The sequence below is a fragment of the Diadema setosum genome, chromosome 22 (assembly GCF_964275005.1).
Source record: "Diadema setosum chromosome 22, eeDiaSeto1, whole genome shotgun sequence".
Classification (NCBI taxonomy): domain Eukaryota; kingdom Metazoa; phylum Echinodermata; class Echinoidea; order Diadematoida; family Diadematidae; genus Diadema; species Diadema setosum.
Window position 1 is genome coordinate 23871278 of NC_092706.1, and position 24775 is coordinate 23896052.

The 24775-nt window shown below is 39.3% G+C and overlaps 1 protein-coding gene across 1 annotated transcript in view; it reads left to right on the forward strand.

Annotated features, from left to right (window-relative positions):
* Positions 1–9319: 9319 nt before the first annotated feature.
* Positions 9320–24775, forward strand: part of LOC140245385 (TGF-beta receptor type-1-like) — a 54695-nt gene continuing 39239 nt past the window's right edge. Inside the window, exons 1-2 of the mRNA XM_072324961.1 lie at positions 9320–9424; positions 20197–20514. Of these exons, the coding sequence (XP_072181062.1) occupies positions 9364–9424; positions 20197–20514 (379 nt within the window). The 5' untranslated portion in view covers positions 9320–9363. The remainder of the gene's footprint in view (positions 9425–20196; positions 20515–24775) is intronic.

A 24775-nucleotide genomic window follows, 5' to 3' on the forward strand; every position in this document is an offset into this window, starting at 1 on the left:
GAATAATGGGAGAAAAATATAAAATGATGTCCACACTCAGATCAGCCTTCTGGAAAAATGTACACTTGTGAAATGAAGTTTACAAGGAAGCATTTTACAAATTATTTCTTTCATTAAACTTGATTCTAAAAATTCTTGAGAGACAGGTAGGATAATTTGCATTTAGTCTATATACAGTTGTAGTTAACCAGTGAAGTAATTTAGAGAAAAGAGAGAAAGAAAAAAAAAATGTCTAGCCCATTTACCTTCTGGCATTGAAAAGTAGCAAGCCTAATAAGAATATCATTTACTAGCAAAGACCCAAACTTGAAGCTCTATGCATGGTATACTGTTGTTGTTATTGTTGTTGTTTTGCACTTAAAGGACAAGTTCACCTTCATAAACATAAGGAATTTTTAAAACTTTTGTGTTGGAACTGCTGGACGAGGAGACTACTACAGCTTGTGATGTCATATGAGTACAACAGCATAAAGAATGTGTAAAGAAAATTCAACATATTTTCATTTTTTCACATAGTAAACGAGCATTTGACTTCAATTGCCTCTTTCTAAAGGCAGGGGGAATAATATTACCCATAACATATACCGCTAACGAGTCAAGGGAATGTGTGCTTTTTTCAAAAGATACAATTTTGTGAAATTCTCTTTATATTTTCCTTATATCATTGTACGTATGTGACATCGTACACTGCAGTAGTCTTCTAATCCAGCGGTAACTGCACAAAAATTTCAAATATTCATAACTTTTGAACGGATTGTCCAATTTTCCTCAAACTTTCAATGATGTGTTCTACTAATATTGCTACATTTTCTCAATCCTTATGTTTATAAAGGTGGACTTGTCCTTTAATTATTTTTTTTGGGGGGGGTGTCCATGAAAAGCACATTACGGAACGGAATATAAAATTTGTATATTTTAATAACAATCTTGTGCCTGATAGCATAACAAAACTGCATATCCCCTCCAATCATTTTTTTCTTTTGTCATAATTGTAAAACCCTGTACAATACACCTCATCATATTGACAGATGGCGCTGATCATCCTGTCGAGATCACAGACCTTATTTGCCTAGTGTCGAGCTTGTAGGATGCATTTAGGTCGACGACTCATGGACCTTTTTTTCATTGTCGAGTTCATGGGCTGTATTACGACTTGTGTCGAGCTCCAGGGACAACCTGGCCCATCAGTGGCATCACCCCTTCGACCAAGTGACCAGTACAGCGTAGCTATTTTAGGGTGCTGTTCGTTATTCCGAAGGTTCGATATTCCGAAGGTTCATTATTCCGAAGGTTCGTTAATCCGAAACACACAAATTTCCTATACCTAGAGGTTTGTTAATCCGAAAATGAAAAAGGGTTCGTTAATCCGAACATTTGTGGCGTTATTCCGAAGGTTCGTTCTTCCGAAGATTTGTTAATCCAAAAATGAAATTCGGAAAAACGAACCTTCGGAATAACGAATCTTCGGACTGAAGAGCCTTCGGAATAACGAACCTTCGGAATAACGAGCTGTAACCCTATTTTATTATAGTAGGATAGCCTTGGTTGTGAGTGCTCTGACTGATGCTTCCTGTAATCATTAATTTACCTTCACCTAGTACTAGCCCAACCTGGCGACCATATGCCGTGCGGTAGCTTTGCACGGCGTCCCAGCTGGAGTAGGAGGTGCCTCCCTGGTCCCAGTGACCGCTGTGCACAGTGATAGCGACAGGGCCGTGTACCGATTTGTGGATAAACGAGGCCTAATGAGTAAACTCGGCCCCTTATAATGAGGTCGTGAGGGGTCGAGTTCACCTAGTTAGGCCAAGTTTACCCACAAATATTCTTACAGCAAAATTACCGGTACTTAGTTAACCTTCATCCTTCTTAATCTTTCAATATTTGCAACTTTACAGCGACAGGGCTGCAGGGCTGCCAACCTTGAGTGAGAGTTTGGCGTGAGACACCGGGAGGGAGCGGAGCGACCTCCTGGCTAGCACTTGGCGGCCTGCTGTGCGGACGTACGTATGTACTACGTACACAGTCAATGTATGTAAAGTGATGTAAAGCACACGTCATAGCCATACATGTACTGTAATTTGCCAAAAGTACAAGCTACGCTCACGTGGTATAGGTAGAAACCAATCGTAATCCAATAGCTCGTCTTTGCGCGCGAACCAAAAACGATTATTATTGGGTAAGCTTTACACCCAAGCGGGAAAATCTTGAAATTTTGGGCTTGGGCATATCGATATTCAGAATATTAGAGAATTTAGAGATAGATCCACCTCTATATTTATTTTTGTAGTCATGTACATTCCATTTTGGGGGTTTAGCGTGAGATTTCGTTTATCACAGTGAGACAGTCAAAATTGGTTGAATTGCGTGAGTCTCACGCTCAATGCGTGAGAGTTGGCAGCCCTAGGGCTGTGACTAGCTGTGAGTGACACCATCATCCATGCATTTATAGATCCCTGGAGAGATCAGCACTGAGCAGTGTATTGTATTGTCACTGTCACCAACAAAGCCACGCATGCGATGCTTGCCATCTTGCTCTTGCCAGGGCCTGGTGCAAAGTCCCAGACAAGTTCTAATGAGTAAAATTTATCATTTAATTCCCACTGTGCATGGATTCCCTGGATTCGCAATTCCCAAACCACTGAGTAAATTACTGTAACCGTTAATCTGTATCGTGACCATATTTACTTTATACATAGTTCTAGGCCTACTGCCACTGCACTGGTCTAACGTTAGTTTTATTTTGCAGGTCATGAGTTGCACTCTTGCATTGATAGAATACCTTGGTTCTTCTTAGTTCGATCGGGAGCTTGCACGGGAGCTTTCAGCAAAATGGCAGTCCGATGCTCACTGTCTATATCGCAATTTAGTTTGGAAAAGTGACCTGTCATTCACTGGATCGGGAGTCCTTTCCGGCGAAGCATCAAATTCGTCCGGCTCGGTTGTCTAGATCATATGCGCTTGGCCTTGGTGGTGGTGGTGGTGTTCTACCGGTTTACGTATGTGTGACGCCACGCGATATACTGCAGATTCTCCCGTGTGGTTGTAAAGTCCTTTGCGTGTACCACACTGACCGAACTTGTGTACCAAAGTTTTGTTGCAGTGTTTTGTTATTGTGGAGAGCGCTCTCTATTGACACTTTTAGTTAACTGGAAGGTTGGCGACCCAGGCTAGGGTACAGTCATGTAACTTCGGATTTTCTTTTGACACAAAAAGGTGAAAGGTAAAGCAAAATTAGATATCGAAATGAAACTTATATGAAAATATCACTTTCACTAAGAAACGAAAATAAATCGGCACTAGTAAACTAAAAAGAAGCCATATACATAGGGGATACAAGAGAAGATGTTGATGATTACGGTGATTTCATGTTGCTGATTTTCGGGGGTGTATGTGGGATGTGCAAAAGATGAAAATTTTATAACGATAATTATTCCTTTAATTCTACAGTAATAGATAGAATAAAAAGGAGGAGGAGAAGATTAAGCAAGTAGAGATTTGAAATAAAAATGATACAGATTTCAAAGATGGATATTTATACATGTGTTAGAATAATCATACAGAATGGTCGCTCAAACCACCGGCGCGCCTGTGCACAGCGGTGGTTTGCCGCGGCGGTGCACCATCGCATAATCATGAGAATTGCAAAAGAAAAAAAAGTGTTACATTAATTTTTCATTTGCCCTTTATATAAAACAAACAACCCAAAAAAAAAAAAAAAAAAAAAACAAATTAAATTGCTCAGTTACATGTGCGATGTTTACCTTGTGGACTTGTAAAATAACTGGTGCCTCATAACGCATATTGTGACATAAGATTATTGGTTCCTTCCAATTTTGTGACAGTTAAGGCCGGTTTTGCTCACGTTTTCTCATCAGTTAGACCGTTCCTTATTCCAAAGATTCTTTACTATAACGAAATGAAGTTCGCTACCCGGAAGGTTCGTAATCCCCCGCCCCTAAAAAGTTCATTATTCCGGATGTTCGTTTATTAATCAGAAAATGAAGAATGATTCATTATTCCAAAGGTCTGTCGATCCTATAAATAGAAACAAGGTCAGTAATTTCAAAGTTTTATTTGGTGCCCACCTTCTTTTCATTTTCAGATTAACGAACCTTTTATTAAGAAACCTTTGGAATAACGAACCTTCAGAATAACCCTATAAATGTAACGATTAACGAAAGCCCTTTTCGTGTTCATATTAAGGAACCACTTTTCATTTCGGATAGCGAACATCTATAAGGTATACGAAATTTGCGTGTTTCGGTATAACGAACAGTCAAAACAGGGAACTCTCCTTCATTTTAGAACTTAACGAACCGTCGGAATAACCCGGCGGAATAACGAGCATAACTATTTTCTTCGTGTATTACTTAAACGTATCATCGTTGCTTAGATTTAGTCTATGAATTGTTAAGTTCGCCGTTTGGAAAATGCTCAGCGGGTTGAATTTAGTGCATAGATTATAGATAGCCCATGGTTTTGAGAATCCATGGATTGATTAATATTTGAAACTTTGATGGGACGTTTTGGAATTCGGACCATGGGTATTGTCGCTGTATGGGTGCCGAACCTATTGTGTCCGTCAATAGTGCAAACTAGTTATTAAATTTTAATCATGCCAGGTACTAATTTCAAAGAAAATAGAGAAAGAGGATAGAGATCACTCTCCTTCTCATTCTAATTGTATTTTGGTGGTCACGCCGACAGCCATGAGTCATACGGCCCTTAGAGCTCGACATTGAAAAAAATGGGGCTCCATGAGTCATACAGCTTATCAGTCATACACCCCATGCATAAACTCGACACCATAGCCAAGTATGGTCCACGAGTCCGACAGTAGGCAGACAAGGCCCACGAGTCCGACGCTGTCGCCCCGGACTCGAGGACCTTGTTTGACTAGTATCAGACTCAAGGCCCTTTTTTGTCCAGTGTCGGAATCGTGGGCCTTGTTTGCCTATATGATAGTGTCGGGCTTATTTGGACCCCACTGTATTTGCCTAGTGTCGAGATTGCGAGCTGCATCGCTGTATGTTTCTTGAGCATTATGTTGAGGCAGCCTATATCATCTGTATATCAATGGCTCGTGTGTGTCGGACTTGTGAAGTGCACCCGTTATTTCACAGCCATTAGACACAGCATCGAATCCATTCATATGAACAGTATTATATAACTACTTCATACACTAGTCTATGTACAATGAAATTAATAGAGCTGAATTAAGAGGTGGCACGGGTGATTGATTTCATATAAAAATCATGCACTGGATCAAACTAAAACAAAAACAGAGGAAGCCGATGGAATACCTTGTTATGGTTAGTGGAAATTGTGTACAAACCCTAGTATAAAGTACATGTATGTAACTCTATTACAGGGCAATTTTTTACCAAACTTAGCAAATCTATTGCATCGGCCTATATATGTGGCTTTAGCGACAGTACAAAGATAGATCACACACACACACACACAAAAAAAGAAAACACGAAGAAAAGTTTGAGGAAAATTAGATTAGTCCCTTCTCAGAATTGTGAAATGTTTCTAATTTCGATTAATCATGTTTGCTGCCCTCTCAAGACGAAAATATTACAACAATCGCTATGTCGGGGGTGGTAAAAGCTACATTATGTACATTAAAAAATTACAAGCCTTCATCATTTTTAATTACACGATTCAATTCACTTTAAAACACTTCAAATGCCCGAATTCACCAAGGTGGTACAAATTTAAACCATGGTTTATGCAAATCTCTCCTGCGTAAATACGTACGATCGACTGATTGAGTACGCCAACAGACGTCCAGTAACAAACTCGCATTGATACGCGCATGTCAAGGGTCCTCCTATTTCACGCTTATTTTATATCATGGTCTAAAAGTTGTACCATGGTCTAGGATTTAGCACCAAGTTTAAACCACCTTCGTGAATTCGGGCTTTAATGTTTATGCAACTATATGGACCTTCAGGTTGAGCTAGATCAAATGCTATTTCAATGCCGTGTGAAATGCGTTCGTATGATATTCTTTATACTAATTATTTTTCATATTAAGATATTATAATACACAAAGCATATAACCGACCACACCGCGACGTACGTCTACAATCCTGTAGTTATATTCGAATACGTCTAATATATATATGAAGAGTTTGTTTGCAAAAACCGATAAGCCATATTTGCCAAATGGAGATATTTGCGATTAAAGGTCAAGAAAAATAAAGAGAATAATAAGAAAATGTTTGCTTCTTTTGACCATTACTTCAAAAATATACCTTTATATGTAGTGACCAATATATCATTTAAAAGGTATTATTTTGTACTTTATGACAGAGACCGTACTTCAAAATCCTCAAAAATGGACTTATCGGTTTTTGCAAACAAACCCTTCATATATATATATATATATATATATATATATATATATACCGTTATAATTAGCCAAATGTACTTAGAGAGAACCCAAACCCAGAGAGCAATGTGGATTGCCGGAGTCAGAGTAGCAGCATTAGTAGAACACATCAGTGAAAGTTTGGGGAAAATGGGACAATCGATGCAAACGTTATGAATTTTTACGGTTTTGGTGTTGTAATGACTGGATGAGGAGACTACTCCAGTTTATGACATCATGCGTGGACAACAATATGAAGAATAAATATAAAGAAAATTCAACATGCTTTCGCTTTTCTACATTAATGAAAGAGCATTTGACTTACGTCTTTCAGAAAGCAGGGGAATTATATTACCCTTAAAATAATTATGTCAGTAACAAGTTGATGGAATGTGTGATTCTGCTTTTAATAATGTCGCGAGGACCTTCTTAAGTACATTTCTGTGCTTATTCAATATTGAGGAAAGTAGGCCTACATGCATTTTGAGATTGAGCAGAAACAATGACTTCCAATTTGACTTTCGAAAAATAAAAGCTCCCTATATGGTTTATACAATCGAAAATTAGCGCCCCTTTAATCATATTTCTTTTATTTTAAGAAAAGTTAAAGAGGTGTGCCCGCCGGTGGACCCCCCCCCCCCCCCTCCGATCTCCGGACGGAATCCGTGGACAGCATGTGGTTTTCTTTTGTTTGTTTGTTCGTTTTGTTCCCTTGCTTTTTGTTATCTTGTTTTTAATCCAAAGTGCGCGTTTGTGTGTTTGTGTGTGTGTGTGTAAGGGGGGGGGGGGTGTAGGTGGTTGCAAACTTATAGCCTAGCCTAGCCTAAAACTGTTGTGACAGTGTCGTTGAACATCGATATTTCGACTCCGCCCTCCCCCTTTTGCACCCTTGTTGATTTTCGAATCTTTGCATTCATTCACTTTTCTGCTTTCTTCTTCTCCGTCAAGGTATACTATTTCAAAAATAGTTAAAAAAATATGTTAAAAATAGTGAGCATTTTATTATTTTGGATCAAACATTCATCCTCTTATCAGTGATTGGTTGAAAGAACTTCACGCGATTATATCATTCTAGGTATTTTCAGCTCATGTTTTCATGTTCGACACTCTATGGAGCACTATTTGCAAAATGACGTCACTTTTATGACTACATTTTGCAAATAAGGTCTAGCATGCTATATGCAAAATGATGTCACTAAAGCAAATTTGAAAATGCGCGCAGCTTTGTCCCCTCACGCTGTGAAATGTAAGAATAAATAACAAAAATATCGCGACATCACAAAACATTTTTGGCATTGCGCGCTACTTCGTACCCTCACTCTGTGAAATGTAACAATAATATTCTAACATAACAATTGTGACGTCACAATTGTAGTTCTGACATTGCGCACTGCTTTGTACCGTCACTAGTGCCTCTGTGCAATGTAACATTAATTTCTGACATAACAATTGTGACGTCACAAAGTAATTCTATCAGTGCGTACCCTCACTCAGGATCTGTTATAACTCGTAATGTAGCAATAACACAACTGTGACGTCACAAAGCAATTTTGACATTGCGCACGGCGCACTCTGTGAAATGTAACAATTTTGACATTGCGCACGGCGCACTGTGTTAATGTAACAATAATTTGTAACATAACAATTGTGACGTCACAAAGTAATTCTTACAATGCGCACTGCTTTGTACCGTCACTCTGTGAGATGTTACTAGTACATTATTTTCGAACAAAACGAACGTCACAAAGCGGTTCTGACATCGTGCGCTGCTTCTTGGGGTCAGCGTAGGGTCCCTTCACCACCACACGACTTCTCTGCTCGCATTTTCTCAAATTCCCCCCCCTTTTTTTTTTTAATTTTGAGCCAAAATATAAAACAAAGAATATATACTTTGCCTAATTTCGAGTTTCCAAAAGAACCATCCACGGTTCACTTCGGGGCTGCGCCCTGTCGGCGAATAGTTCTTTTTGAGTCATGGTTCAGCCCATATGTGTAGTTTTAATCAGGAACTCTCACTTAAGGCAAATATTTAAAATGTGAAACGCGGTTCTAAGGCAATTAATTACCCCCTGGAATTACCCCCAAGTTCCCCTAACTCCAAACCAGTTACATTATCACTAACCAGTATTTAACCGGGGGTAATTGTCCTCAAGTGGGGATAATTGATCTGATACGGTGAAAAGCAAGTGTTACATCATAAAAAAAAAACAACAACAACAACACACAATTGTGACATCTCACTAACTGCGCAGTGCTTCGTATGGATGCAAGATCCCCCATCACACGATCATCGCCTCATATTCTACCCTTCAAAGTGTTATAATAAATCAAATTTTAACCACAAATAAAAAATAAATATAGGGGTCGGCATTTATTTTCTGCCTAAATTCGAATTTGTAAAACTTTTGGCCAATCCAGTTTTTCCATCAATAGGACGTTACTTCAGGGTAGCGCCCCTCAGTGAGTATACTCTCTAAATTCCTTAGATTGGATATCAATCTACAGACTACAGAGTATAAGATTGTGGTGAGGGACAAATCTAAATTAGACTGAGAAAAAAAAAAGACTTCTAAATGTATTAGTTTCAGATTTTCAATCTAAGTAATTTGGGCTTTGTCCCATCTCAATCGAAATACTAGTAATTTAGAGAGACAGAGTAGGGCATACTAGTTTGGTAAAACACAACTCTCAAGGCAAATTGTATTAGTTTTGCATAATGTATATATTTAAAAAAAAAACAAACAAACAAACTTGGGAGGGACGGAGATTTTGTTATTTCTTAATAATTTTAGTAGAAGGAACGACCTGTTTTGGCCGTGGGCCAGAATGTAGTATTCGCGCAGGCCTCCGAATCGCGTGCGCACCAATCTATTACATTTACTTCCGGGGCCGGGGACATTCAAAGTAGGCCAAAGTTCACAGACCGATAATAAATGGAGAGACCGTGAATACAGCGTGCGAGAACTCATGAAGAATTCGTGAAAATGGCGTTTAGATGTGTATTATTAGTATTCGTTACTTTATTAACAATACACAGTGTATCTGGTGAGTATGACCAAGCTGAATTTTGTCTCGCTGTTGCTCTTTGAAGTGAATTAGAATGTGATAGGGGCTCGTAGTTACGAATACAAGTATGGCTGTGTGTACTGAGATGCAAAATGGCGTCTTGTTTTGGGTTTCGACGCGAGCTCCGCGCCACGCACTGTCTCTGCAGGTTCTCTCGCAGGGCAGCCGCGCGAAGCTGGGGAGAGCACACCCTTCGCTGTAGCGTCATGTGTATCCAAGACCTGCTGCTCGCTTTGCGACATTCTCATCCATTTCATAATGACATTTTGGGGTATTATCATGTGTTGAAAACTATTACAGTTATCCTTTAACGTTAGTGGCAGCAGAATCTTATATTGTGTAGAACTGAATGAAAATGTGGTGAAGCTTAGCTTAGAGGGACCCAGTCGATTTTTGTCTTGAAAGAAATTCTCGTGCCACATGTCCCATGCCCATCTAACATTACAAACCAGTCACCACTGTGTCTGTGAGTGTGATTGTGACCGAGTTGCCACATGTGCTGCTATTTACCGTGTAAATTTACAACCGTGTGTGGGAATGGAATGGTAATCATTGTTACTGTACTGGGTGCAGTACCCATGTCCAGGCAAAAAAAAAAAAAAAAGAAAAAAGAAAAGAAAAAGTATTTAGACTAGTCTAGAAAAACTCTAGATCTAAATTTTAGTGTTAATTTTAGAAACCACATTATCGCTAAAGCAAGTTGCCCATTTTTCGACTGCCTAATTTGGCGAGCATAATTCTAACGCCTGCGTTGTGCCCATCGTTTGAACACCTGTGCCCATCGTTCGACCCCATATGCCCATGCTTCGAATTTGCGACGTACATGTACTGTCATGCCGCTGCCTATGAATGGGGAATGAACAACCTCGCGAAATATTCGGTGTAGGAACCTGTACAGTATGTGGTGCTAATGTACTTGCGTATCTTGAATTTCAGAAACCCAAATTGCACCAAAATCACAGGATATATAGTTGGACCTACCACACTTATTGTCCACTTTTTGAATGAATACCTTGTATCTAAGAAAATGTCCCTCATGTTCACCCTAATTTCATTCCACTCAAGGCAGAAAATACCGCAGATTCATATCCCGGCTCAGATTGTTGACTCGTACCGTACGCGCGGAATTTTCAGCGACAAACACAAGTGACATTTTTCACTGTACGCCAGCGCAAGCTCGAGCTCATCATTATTAATCGACCGCCCGTCTTCCCATTGAAAAGCACGTAAATCCAGTGAATGGGCAAATATGTGTTAACAATAATTACGTGTATTTTACTAATGAGGATTTTCTTCAATTCTTTTTCCTCCTTTTTCCTCAGGTTATTTACCTGCATCCCCCTAATTTTCTTGATTTGTATTCATGTTAGAATGTTCCAGCGTATTGCGCCCCGTCCATACGTGTTTTTTACTTTATACGCGAGAAAGCCACTGCGCGAGGGTGGTCGATCTAAAAATAGGTGGTTGATGAGTAGTGGACTTACTATTGACCGATTCTGTGACGCGCTATGTGTATTTTTGGCATGGGCAGCGCCATTACGCGGTGTCTCAGCCGACCCCCCCCCCCCCTTCCCACTCCCCACCCCTCTCCCTACATTAGCACGCGAGCAGGATGAAAAACTGATTCATGGTTGCTTTAGCCAATGGGGGTCTCGTACTTAGTGCGCGAACGTTTGTTACAAGTGCGCGATAAATATGTTGCCCGGGGGGTGGGGGAGAGCAGGGGGGGTCGGCTGAGACACCGCAATTTGAGCTCATGGCTGCGCCCAGTGCCATAAAATGTCTGCTGCCCTCAACGAACCCGAATCGGTCAATACCTGACCCTCTGCATTGCACGGTAATTTTGTGTGTATCGGTATGGTCCTTTGTATGTGAAATTTGCACACATTTGACTCTTTGGCACAGAAAAGGTTGGAAACTTACTTCCAATTTCTCCTGAAAATCTGAACCAAACTGGTCATCGGGAAGTGTCGATATCGATGTCGACTTTGCGTCGTCGCTCAAAACAACTCGTTCTTTGCAGTCCATCGTGGTATGCACTGCCTGCACAATCAGAAACTGAAGTCAGCAGTTCAATTTTATGCAACGAATCTAAGATAGTAACCTGGGCCATGTTTCGTAAAGCCTCTTATCAAAAGCAAGTTATTAAAGATAGTTGTTATAAGCTATTGAAATCTTTGCATCTGATTGGCTGAGAGCAAATTTTTCACAGATACGGGACCTGAGAGCAACAAATCAGTGGTTTTACATCTGATCTGGTTCAAATTCATGTGAATAATTGGAAATAAGCTGTCAAGTACAGTACACAGGTGTATATCCTGTGACTTTGATAGACTTTGAGATCTCTACATGGATACAGAAGCACATGTAGAGCTCAAATATATGATAAATGTAAAGAGGAATACATTGTATGATCAAAATTATTTTATACTTTTGATGTCGAAATACTCGAAAGTAACTTGTTATCGTTGCAGCCATTTTTTTTTCCCCCCCGTAGAGCCCTGCAATATATTGCAAGAAGATTAAGTTTGAGCCCTTCCGGGGAGTATGTTTTGGCTTTTAAGTTACAGTCAAGGTTGGATTAAAGTCAGAATTAAGGTTGAGGGAAAACTCACATCTGATTGTCCCAATCCCATTCAGTATTTGTGAATTTTTATGTGGGAGACCACAAAATGGTTTTCTTGAATTATGAGGAACTAATTTCTTCTTTGTTGTTTGAAACGCATAGGAAGAAACGTGTGGTAAAAATCTTAGAACTACGTACAAGGGTACAGTAAAAGTAAAGATGAATATTCTGTACAATTACAATGTAGTGTGTTCATTGTATTAAATTACATGTCTCTCTGACAAATAATCCCCATGAGCTGTGGCAAAATGCAATATTGTACAAGGTAATTTTCAACACTTTTGAAGGGGATTTCCCATCTCGTACATTAGAGATTAAAGAAATTCCTGCAATATAGAAATAAACTTGGCTTGAAGTATAAGTAGTGCATTCTTATCCATAGTACATCCTTCTCTTTCCAAATTGTTATGTGTGGGACTAATGAAGCACTAAATTAACAGATTGATTGCATAATGCCAAGGCAGCATACAAGCAATATCCTACTTTAGAGATTGCTGGGCAGTTTTTGAAATGGGAAGTTTTTTTTTTTTTTTTTTTTTTATGTGGGTGTTGTTACTTTAATACCAACATGTGGTGTAGACTAGTAGAAACCACTCAAATACATGAGTATGTAAGAAGCAATTTAAAAACCTGAAAGTGTGGGGAGGGGGTGGTGATTGAATTTATCTTCATTTGCGGAGCTGTAAATCCCGAATGTGACTTAATTAATACTGTACGAGCTGAAATTTTCGCGGTGGTTTTATTTTCGCAAATTTCGCGAATTGGCTTTGAACCGCGAAAATAACAACACACGAAAATAACAACGCGCAAATAGTTACTTTCAGTAAGACTGTCGCAACCGCGAAATTAACAACACGCGCATTGTCCTCCAAGTAGCAATTCGCGAAAATATCTGTACGCGAAAATTTCAGCTCATACAGGATCTAAATGCGTGCCATGTATTTTATGATAATGCTTCTGTTATTTTTTTTTTCCAGATGACCCTAATCGCCCCCAAAAATGAAGAAAAAACAACAACAAACAAACAAACAAAAAAAATTTGCAAACCAAGATTCTGCCTTTGATGTCATCTGTCAATCATTGCTAAAGTACTGCGGTAATTAACAAAAGACACAGGAATGCACCTTACACTGGGTTGAGCATAATTTGCATGTTTCTGTGTTACTATTATGATTAACAAAAGACATTTTTCAGGGAAACATGCAAGTTACAGCTGTATGCATGGTGCATAGTGGGAAGGTGCATTCCAATGTCTTTATTTTAGCAATGATTGACAGATGATATCTCTGGCAAAATCCTGGTTGTAAAGGTTGTTTTTTATGCCTCCGCCACGAAGTGGTGCCGGAGGCATTATGTTTTCGGGTTGTCCGTCCGTCCGTCCGTCCGTCCGTCCTTCCGTCCGTCCGTCCGTCCTTCCGTCCGTCCGTCCGTCCTTCCGTCCTTCCGTCCGTCCGTAATGAATTTTGTGGACAAGGTAACTATCGAAACCTGTTGAGGTATCCTCATGAAACTTGGCATGTATGTGTATTAGGGGGTGAAGTTGTGCCTATCAACTTTTGGGTGCACATGCTCAAGGTCAGAGGTCAAAAGGTCAAGGTCAAATACATAAAATTTCACTATTTCCACCATATCTATTGAATGCCTAAAGATATTTTCTTGAAACTTAGTGTATACATGTATTACCCAATTAAGATTCTCTGGTGAAAGTTTGGGTCATGAGGTCAAAGGTCAAAGGTCAAAAGGTCAGGGTCAAATACATAAAATTTCACTATTTCCACCATATCTATTGAATGCCTGAAGATATTTTCTTGAAACTTAGTGTATACATGTATTACCCAATTAAGATTCTCTGGTGAAAGTTTGGGTCATGAGGTCAAAGGTCAAAAGGTCAAGTAAAAATATTAAAACTTCTTTTTTTTCTCCGTACCTTGGAAAATTGTTCAAGGTATCTTCATGGAACATAGTATATACATGTACTGACTGGAAGTGATTATCTAGAGAATGTAGGGTTCATGGGGTCAAAGGTCAAGTGCAAGACTTCAAAATTTTACTATTACCCTCATATTCATGCAATGCCAGCAGGGTTATTTTTTACACTTGGTGTATGCGTGTGTAACCTAATAGAAATTCTCTGGAAAGTTTTTTTTTTCTCTTTTTGCCTCAAAGGTCAAAAGGTCAAAGATCAAGTGAAAGTGCTGAACTAACTTTTTCCTCCATATCTCGGAAGTGGCTCAAGTTACCTTGAAACTTAGTACATTATGCATGTTCTACCTGAAAGTAATTATCTTATGAATTTTAGGGTCAAGGGCCAGATGAAAATGGTAACAATTTACTATTCAATTCAGAAATTGCACTTTTTCTCCACACCTGTACCTTGAAAATTACTCAATGCCTAAATGTATGAATGGGTCAAAGTCAAGTTAAAGTCCTTAAATCCCTAGATACATACTCTCTTATTCATCCAATTAAACCTACGTCAAGGAAGGTGAACATTCAACACATTTGTGACAAACTTGTCATTCCAATATTTTGCCAATTTTGTGAAAAATGTAATCACACAGTGTCCACATGTACTATCTAGACCTATTGGGAAAATCATGCATTATGGCGGAGGCATACCAGTCGCCAAAGCGACATTTCTAGTTTTTTTTTGTTTTGTTTGTGTGTGTGTGGGTGTATCCAAGTAATCTGAGGAATGAGACAGATATGAAATCCATGACTTCATTAATATTTAAGGCGCGGTCAGACTGGCAAAAGATCGAGAAGTTAAAGGTCGCAAAGTTTTGGCCATTGGTATGCCCGCAAGCAAGAGTGCGCCGTCCGATGGCTAGTGATTGTGACGTAACAATGCACATCTGTACATGACAATGGCCTCGCGCTTCGGAGGCACCGCCCGCAAACAGATCGAGGAGTTTTGCGGGAAGTTTGCGTTCACACTGGCAAAACTTCGAGATCTTAAAGACCGCGATCTTAAACTTCACGATCTTTTGCCAGTCTGACCGCGCCTTTAGATACTTTTTTGTCAACATCAGTGATGACCAGGGTAAACTAAGAATCGATACAAGTCAACTTATGCTTGAACGGCATAGTCCCTCTAAATCTACGATGTACTTTATTTTGTAGAAGCACAATGGTAGCCTCATACACATAGTGACTTTGTCAAGGTGCTGTTACCATACCCCAATGCTTCAATTTCAATTTTCGTAACTTTATTCTTGTTTGTCTAATATTCTTATTAAAGCAGTTGTCATGTTTTAAATCGTACAGGATATACATGGTATGCAGAAACTTATTCCTGCATTAACAATTTCCCTTCTTAATTCCAATCTCAGAGAGAAATTGCTGCAAGCATGCCTGTGTGATACCTTTGTTTTCATTTGAAAACTTCAAGATGAAGATAAATATAAAATAATGAATGTTTTCTGTATATATGCTGTAAATACAATGTGAGCAATTGCATAATTATTGCCACAATATTGTCTTATAAACAGTGAATAAATAACAGATTTCTTAGTCTTCACTTAAAATTTGTGCGGTAATATGCTTTGATGCACATATTTGCCCATTGGTAATGCTATTCCAGCAGGTATGTGCTTGCCATGTTTGTTTGTTTGTTTGTTTGTTTTTTTATGTACCGTAGTGGGCAGCAATTGAACACCAATTGAAAGAAAAAAGAAGAAGGAAAAAAAGAAATTCCACAGTATCTGTCAATTGTTTTTTCTTTAGCATTCGAAGGAATGTGCAATGAAATGACAAGAAACAAATATTTACAAATGGTATACGTTTGTACCGTGATATTCCCCATTACCACGTAATCCAAATGATACATTGTATCGTGCCCTTTCTATTCATATATTATTCATAATATATCAGAGGAGATATATCTGTGTGATTACTTTAGTGTTTGCACTGCTGGCTATGTAGAAATGAATGGAAAACAATGTGAGTATTATATTGGATCATACAAACATGCAGTCTACTTCTTATTTGCACTTGTGATTGTAAATATACTGTGTCGGCTAGAAAGAATAAGTTCCTAGAATAACTTACATGTATGTCCCAAGTATAAATATTGTAGCCAAATCTGAAACAGGATAGGAGATTTAACAGTTCATGCTATACTGTTTTGTCCTTTTGGTTTACCTCCCACTCCCCCCCCCCCCCTCAACACACACACATACACACAGACACACACACACACACACACACATAAAAACCTGTAAGAGGATGAGGAAAAAAAGGAGATTGCTGTACATCACAAAAGTTTCCGAACAAAAATCCAAATGTGCGTTAAAGTGTAGTTGAAAATATTCTACATTTATGCTCTGTGTAGGAATGAGTCTAGTTGAACTATTAAATGTCTGTCAAAACAAAGCTTTCTACAGATGGGTATCGTCTGACATATAGAGCCCTTGCATTTTATGAATATTTGATGCTTTCAGGTACATTGTGTAGTTTGTTGTACAACAAGTACAAAAACAACAACTCAACTAAGCTCAAAAGTGTTGCTGTAATGTAGTCAATAGACCAGGTATTTTATTTTTTTTATTTGTTTATTTATTTTCATCCTTTTTTTTTTTTTTTTTTTTTTTTTTGGGGGGGGGGGACTTAATGGGAAATATCACTTTGTATACTGGTATACATTTTTGTTATGCATGATTTCATTCTATCTTCTTCCCCCCCCCCCCCCCATTTTGATAGAAAATTCTGCATTAAATTCAGTTGGAAAATGTACACGTCTTGCTCTTTTTTTTTTCTTTTTTTTCTTTTTTTTTTTTGGGGGGGGGGTAATTTCACAGGCTACTTGGTTGTGACTTTCCTTATGCAAATTCTGCCAAACAAACTTTTTCTGATGATTGTCCTGCAATTTGTGTGTTGTCTCCCTTGGATTTCCCTTGGATATAGGGGGTTGTGGCCTGTTAGTGTATGAGCCCTTTTTAACCCCTTTCCCCCTGCCCCTCCCCCTCCCTTGCCCCTGCCCCTGCCCCTTCCCCTCCCCAATTTGAGCAGCTGATGACAGGAGAGCTTTGCGGGTTGTCATTTCATGGTGGTGAGAGCACCGGGGATGGCATTATTATAAAGATACACACTGATGCTTCCAAGCGAAGAAGAGTACAGCACAATATATCTGTCTACTGTATATACTTGTACAATGTATACTGTATAAGTGGTTTCTTTCGCGGTGGTTTTATTTTCGCGCTTTGAGGTTGAACCGCGAATCTAACATCATGCGAAAATGTTTTGAACTCGCCGCTTGTTACAACGCTATTGCGCACATGCACACACGAAGTTTCCGCGCATTGAGTGTATTGTTGGTCAACACACACACAGCGATACCGCGCAGTGTAGGTACAAACATGTTATAAAGTACTCGAGAGACGGGATTTCAGTTAAGCTTGCATTTAATTTTAATTTCTATTTAATAAATCAAAGAATAATTGGATTATTGTTTGGGTTTTCACGTTCAAAATAAAACAGTTTTTGCCGACTGTGAAGTCACAGATTTTGCCGACCGCGAATTTAAACACACACGAAAAAGTCGGCACCGATGGAAACCGCGAAAGTATCTGTACGCGAAAGAAACCACTTTTACAGTAATACGCAAGAATTAAATACTTATAGCTTTTCACGTGTAGTAACATTACATTCCCCCAGTCAGTGCATTGATAGCATGAAGGTGTATAGGTTGCTGCAATGTTTAGATATAGATGTACTACATCATACACAGTACAGTATGCTATAGCTGTAGTACACTGTATACTCAACTGTGGGTGGGATGCATAGGTGCATATGTCAGGTGTGTACAAATGCACAAAGCTGTTCACCATGATGTATGGATATACTGGATTGATGCTGGTGTGGTAGTAGACATGATGCGTATTCATGCTGGTGAAGCTGTATTACATGAATGAGTGTGATGAGCCATTACAAGGCATACAAGTACTGGCATGTGGAGGTGCAGTGGCGCTCCATTCCATGTACGTTAACTCTATTAAACCAATAGTGTAAAAATCAATTAAACAGAAGAGTAGAAGTTGCCACGTAATTGGATGGGAAGTGAGAATGTCATGGAATTTTAAAGACTTTGTATGTATTCATGGACAGTGACGTACATCACCACGTGGGAAATATAGATGAGACTATTACAGATGCCATAGGGGGACAACTTCTTCATTGTATGATGTATGATGTTGACATAACGATGATGCGTTATGTAGTAGTGTTGAGATACTGAAGCTGTGATGGGGAGGGGGGGGGGGTGTGAATAGCTGTTTAATGCATAATATTGAACAATGGCTGTGCAGTTCTTCAGATGGTCTACCATGTCATATATCATGCAAATGAAAATGTATCAAGCATGCAGTTTGATTGAAATGGTGCACTTACACACAACTTGATGTGGTGTTACGCCATACTTTTATCAACACGCATCCTTGGAATTCTAGAACTCATGACGACTGTTCTAGGATTTGACCCTCACTTGAATATCCAATGATAATCATCAATGTTATTAGGTATCAAAACAGGATGTGAAGTTAGTTTCTGTTTTCCAAGAGACCTGAAATTTGTTGTGCATTGCAACAAGGTAAAAAAAAAAAAATAATGCCACAATTTGTATTAAGATTGCATTCATGAAATTCTTTTACTTGCCTCTCCTTCTTATCCACATTGGGCAGTGATTTGGCTCCGGGTACGTTTATCTATTCACATTTTCACAACATAAACTGTGATGTACACATTTCCAGATATTTCTGGAGGGGATTCCTTCTGTTTTGTATGCTTTATTAGTTAATAGGGAAAATCTCGTTTGATTTTGATAATGAATAAACAAGCAAGATATGCCCAATATTAGATATTAGAACTCAAAATGAGACTTCAGATTGCTCAGAAAGATGGCGACTTCAGGCATTGAACATCAAAGGCACAAACGCAGCTGTGGAATTCTTTTGTTGTGCATTTGATAAAGGTCCTGTTTACCTTTGGGAACAGTGATTTGAAAAATGTTCAAGATATCACATTTGATGCATACATGTGTAGGTCTGTTGTATAACAAAACATCCTACCACATAACATTTTTGCAATAAAGCCTAAAATATAAGGATATATCAGTATTTTTCTCAATAAACCATAACTGTAGACGGTTTAGTCTTGAAACTTTTTTATTATAACTATTGTTCACATTTTGTGTATTTAACAATACTTAACATCGATTTAATGTACAGATTCAAATTTTTACAGTGGTTGTTTCTATTCCAACTCACATTTCAGAAAGTTTTTAAAGCACTAATGCTGGGTTTTTGTTTCATCTGCATATGGTAAATCATGCCTTTAAGAAAACTGACAGCTGTTTGAATAGTTCTAGCCAGTTGGAACTCCAGCTCTTGAACCGCCCTGGTTCTGCTTTCCTACCCACACAAGAAAAATATGGGCGAATGATGCAGACCCCCTCGTGGTTCACCCCAGGTGACTAGCGATAGTCTGCAAATGGTGTCAACCAGGCACATTGTGACATACGAAAAAGAAGATTTACAGTACACCTCGGCTGAAATGTGCAAATTGGATCGACACTTGGACGCATTTTTGTCGGATGCCCAGTGGCAGGAGTAATGGCCATTGTTGGAACATAGGGAGCATGAAGTGGAGGGTTACTCAGATTTTTACCTCACATTTTTGTCTCTGTCTATAAAGAAAAGAAAAATAAGAATGTACTAAGTACTACTTGTTTCACTAGGTAGCTTTTGATAAAAAGTTTTCTGTGTAATAATGCATCAGAAGGCAGTGTGCAAAGATGCCAGCCATGAATTTTATGCTGTTTTTCATTTTATGCCAAAGATATGGCAGATCTTATGGAAAATACCAATTCCCCGCATTGTTTATACTAACATATGTAATGTTTATTGCAGGAAAGGTAAAAAAAGTAGCATTTTATAAAAACAAATTTATGCCTTTTCAGCCCTCAGAAAACTGTAGTGCTGTTATGAAAGGTTGGCATCACTGGTTTTTGTGCAAATTGTTTGAAACATGAGTGTGCAACATGCTTGTCTTTTAACACTCTGACACTCACACACAGACAGGCAAATGAGCTTCTGTAATTAAAATGTTCATTTTTCCTCACAATCTGCAGGAAGGACAGGGGTAAAGTGTGCTTGCAACTCTGAGCAGTGTCAGATGACAAACCACACATGCGTGCTGGAAAATGAAGAGGCCATCTGTGTTTTCCGCCTGGCACGCGTGAACCAGGACGGGAAGAAGAACGTGCCCAAGAAGTTCCTTGTGTGCGAGAACAACCCGCACGGGGCGAAGGAGCGGCGCTTCTCCTGCCAGAGCCCGCCGCCCAGTCCGCGCTACATATCGATATGCTGCCACGAGAAGGATTACTGCAACGCCCAGTTGGCGGAGAACGTCTCGCTGGAGCCACTGGTGACAGAGGCGCCCCCACCAGGTAAAGTGACGGTGGTTGTTACTAGTGGTGATGTGAGGCAATTCTCAATGTCGCATGTAAATGAAAACATCTTGTAGCTGGTGGTCAGGTCCGTAAGCTGGCTGTACACTGCAAGCAAGTAAATGAGGTGATCTTACCCACCAACGTGCACCATGAAGAAGTCAAGCATGGTCTCCTTTTCAGTGTTCACTGGTGCACTTTCGGTAATGCGGCGTTACAGTGCAGCAGGCACGAGCAAAAGATAATGTGATAATCACATCTCGTTCTTTCCCTTTTTATCTGACTAAAACAATATCAATTTACAACAGAAATGCATTTTCAGAGCTTCTAAAACTTGCTATTTCTTTTCCCAACATGTAATCAAACATGAAAATCAACAAAACTATAGTTGTTTGGAGATAAGAGATACACATGTAGTGCTCCATGTTATTTTGTGCGCGATCAAAAAATAGGCTCATGCTGTGCACCAGCACAGCCTTGTCAACACATTATCACAGAAATTATTAAGTCACCAACGTTTTACGTTTTTACAGTTATATGCGATAGGGAGAATTGTCTTCATTTGAGGGTCATAGTGTGGATTCTCATGCAGACATATTACTCCTCAATCTGCCAAGTACTATGTACGCCATATATTTAGCTAGTCGTGAATTTTGACGTCGTGACAATTTTGTTAGTGGTGAGGTGCGCAAATGTTGAATGCAGCAATGGATGGGGAAATTTAAAACTGCCTGCATCCATTCCCACAGTAGGTACATCTCTGCCAAAACTTGGGCTTCCCAAACAAACTTCATTATCACGCACCTTGTTCATGTTCTGTGTACGGCCATACCAGTACATGGATGCGAGCGAGTGGCATTCATGTTGGGATAAGATTGAATAATTTAAAGGGCGTTGTTAAATTTGATAACAACACCTGACTTGCGAAATTCACAGAAATAATGACCCGGGGATAATTATGGCATATAACACCAGTACGCAATGTCAGCATTCAAATTTATGCCCTGACTGATTACAAGCCGTTACTGGTGAGAAGTGGCTCCCATGGAAGCAGTGTCCTTCGTTGGTAGAGGACCTCCCGTGAAATTGACGCAAGCAGTTTTTGTTGCCCAATTGCAGCAAGGACTTTTGGTATAGTTGTGCAGTTCCTCATGTGGTATTACTGATAAATGTGATGTGCAGTTCGATTCACACCTGTGCCTAGTCACGAGGTTTTCTCGGGCAATTTCGTCTTCCCCCCTCGTAAGCACCTCCATGCATTATTGAGAAGAGAAGATTTGGCCAACGGCTGTGATGAGATCCCTCCAGCTACACAGCCAGAAATGATGTGTGTGACTCTATTTGTTTTGTTTTGTTTTGTTTAATTATTCTTTTTTTGTGTGTTGAGAGGGAGGGAGGTTTAAAGGGATTGGTCTTGACGTCGGTCGGAAGAGAACTGTTGTTCTTTGCCATGATACTTTTTTGAAGGTCAAGGATGGGGGAGGGGGCCCAGAGTCATTGGTATTTTTGGGCTCCCAAATCCAGCGAGGAGCATAGCAGCGCCGAGAGTGGCGGATGGAAGTCAATAGTAACTTTTTGGAGAAATATGGATGCAGGTTGATGGAGAGGAAATGGGTACTTCATTGTTTATCGCTTGATGCCTTCATTGTTTCCTGACAGTATGTGTTCTGCAGCAATGTTTGCGGATGTGCCCTTCCTGCCTAGCTCCTGTGTGCCCTACTTTGCACATTGCACCCTTCAAATCAGAGCATTTCACTAGTTCATGTGAAATTTTGCTGATTGATATTTCTGATCCGAGACCAAGTGTAATGACCCATCTCCTGCCAAACACGCATTGTAGGCATAAGTACACGTAGGGGAAATTTTGTAGCTATCTGTTCCTTTCAGCCTCTTTTACATTTCCTCTAATTGAAGTTCTGTGAAAAAAAAGGAACAACTTAAAAAAAGGAATTTTCAAGTACTTGCCCTAGATCCACCATCAGCAAGAATTATCTGCAAAGCAGACCAAAAAATATTATTCCCCTCTTTGTTTTTGCCCCCCCCCCCCCATTGTATGAATGATAGCATGGTATGAAGTGGTTTTAATATGATTTCTGTACTCCAAATGTGGGAGGAGGGACAAATTGTTACTCCTTCTTGATTGATGATTGTCTGGGCAGCACTTGGTGAAGTACTTGATGAAGTATTGCAACAATTATTTCAGTCGCCATAGCAACGGCTGAAAGACCCACAGCTGATTCTTTGTTGCCATGGCAAAATGTGTCTGTTGTGGGGTGTGATGCGAAGATGGAGTATACCCCGGGGAGACTAGAGTCAGCTTGAAGGCAGCGTAACATGAATATCAGAGTCTGTCCAAAATTGAGATGGATCTATAGAGGAATTGAATTAATGACCATGTGAATTGTGCGAATGATGACATGATATGAAGTACAGGTGTTTTGATACATGTACCTCTGTCGTGTGTGTGCACTAGTAGTACTAACTTGCTGTACTCCATGCATCTTTTATCAATTTTATCCTCCTAAGGAAAACTGGCTTTTCACTGGATTATGGAATCATATCACAACAAATTTACTTTATACTTTACATTATTACATTGTATGTGATACATCAGTTTGACACCAGAAAATTTTACAGGCATACATTCAAATTGTACATTAGCGTAAGCACGCATACTAGTGAAATATGTATTGGTGGTGAAATTGCAAATGAATATTTCATGACAGCGCAGTGTTTATTTTAGCTAATCATACGTTAAAAAGTACAGTGCCCTTATGTGATGTACACATAGGGCGTTGTATCCATGCTTGCGTGAGTGCCTACTATAGATGCATACGTGTGTTTGGTGTGATCGAGCGAGTGTTTGTGAGCGCACGCTGTGGGTATATGGGTTCCTCTGTTACAAAATGTAATACAAGATGGGAACAGGGGAAAATGATTTCCTAATTACCAATTTCAAAAACAGAAGAAAAAGACAATATTATGTAATCTTCATTGCACTGTATGTGCACACACTTCAGTCAGACTTTGTACACACACTTTAGTCACAAAATGACTTTGCACACATGTGACTTGCATGTTCCACATGCCACTTTAACATGGTGTTTGATGGTTTAGATCTTATTCCTGTCTATTTCTTCATGGAATGTGGGCAGAATCTGTATTTGTGCTTAATCTCCGTCACATTTGATTGCTGCTTTGAATGTACAGACACAGCTGGTTTGTGTTTTTCTATTTATTTTTTTGCGTATGTGTATTAATTATCATTGTTGTTGTTATTATTATTATTATTGTGAATATTAGTAGTCCTAATGGTAGTAATATTGATGTTATCATCATTATATGATGATGATTTTTTTTTCCCTCCAAAATCAAGAACTTTGCAGTGTGTGGGATTCATGTACTGCTTTCCTGTTCCCAGGCAAAATTTGTTTTGCAGATGAAGTTGTATAGCAATGAAATTCAGAGCAATTTTCAAGCATGAGCAAATACACACCCTGCAAGTTGAATTGCTATACCTGTAGCATGTGTGTAATATGTGTTTGCTGATGACTTGTGTTTTCTATTTGTGAGTCTGCGTGTGCATAATGTGCTTGCAACAACATTTGTGAGTGAGGGTACGCTTTGGCTTGTGTAACTTCTTCTTGTAAATATCATTGTCTTTTGATCCATGTCAATGTTATCTTTTTTTTTTTTATCATGATTGTAAACCATGCCCAGTTCAACTCTGTAGTCGTGCATCTGTTAGATAGAGACCGTGTGATTTGAAGAAAAGATGAAAGCGTTTCGTAGGAGTATAGATCATCCATGCGTTTTAATCGAAAGAGTTATCTTTATTTAAGCGTGCGCATGGAAAGTCTTCCAGCATGTCTTCAAAGGTAACATACATGGGCCGCTTCCCGTTGTGAAATCGTAAGCCACAGAGGCAAGTCTTGTATTGGTATCAATGAACCGAAAGTATTCTGGCTTGTGCTTCGAGAGCATGGTAAGAACACATGGCATGGTAATCACTGAAAACAGTCTTCCCTACTCTGCATTTGCAAAGCAAGCATGGAAGAAGGAAAAAATTTGAATCTCCAGCATGTTTAGTATGTAGGCAATGTGACCCTCTTTCATCGGCTTCTGTTCATTGGTGGCGGCATGCAACATGCGTAGTCTAGACTCAAGACTTAAATTAAAAGTTTTCAACTGTACCCTTGTAGCAGGATGATGGATATTTTATGCATTTGTAGTATTTTACTCTGTGTGTTTGTGTGTGTGT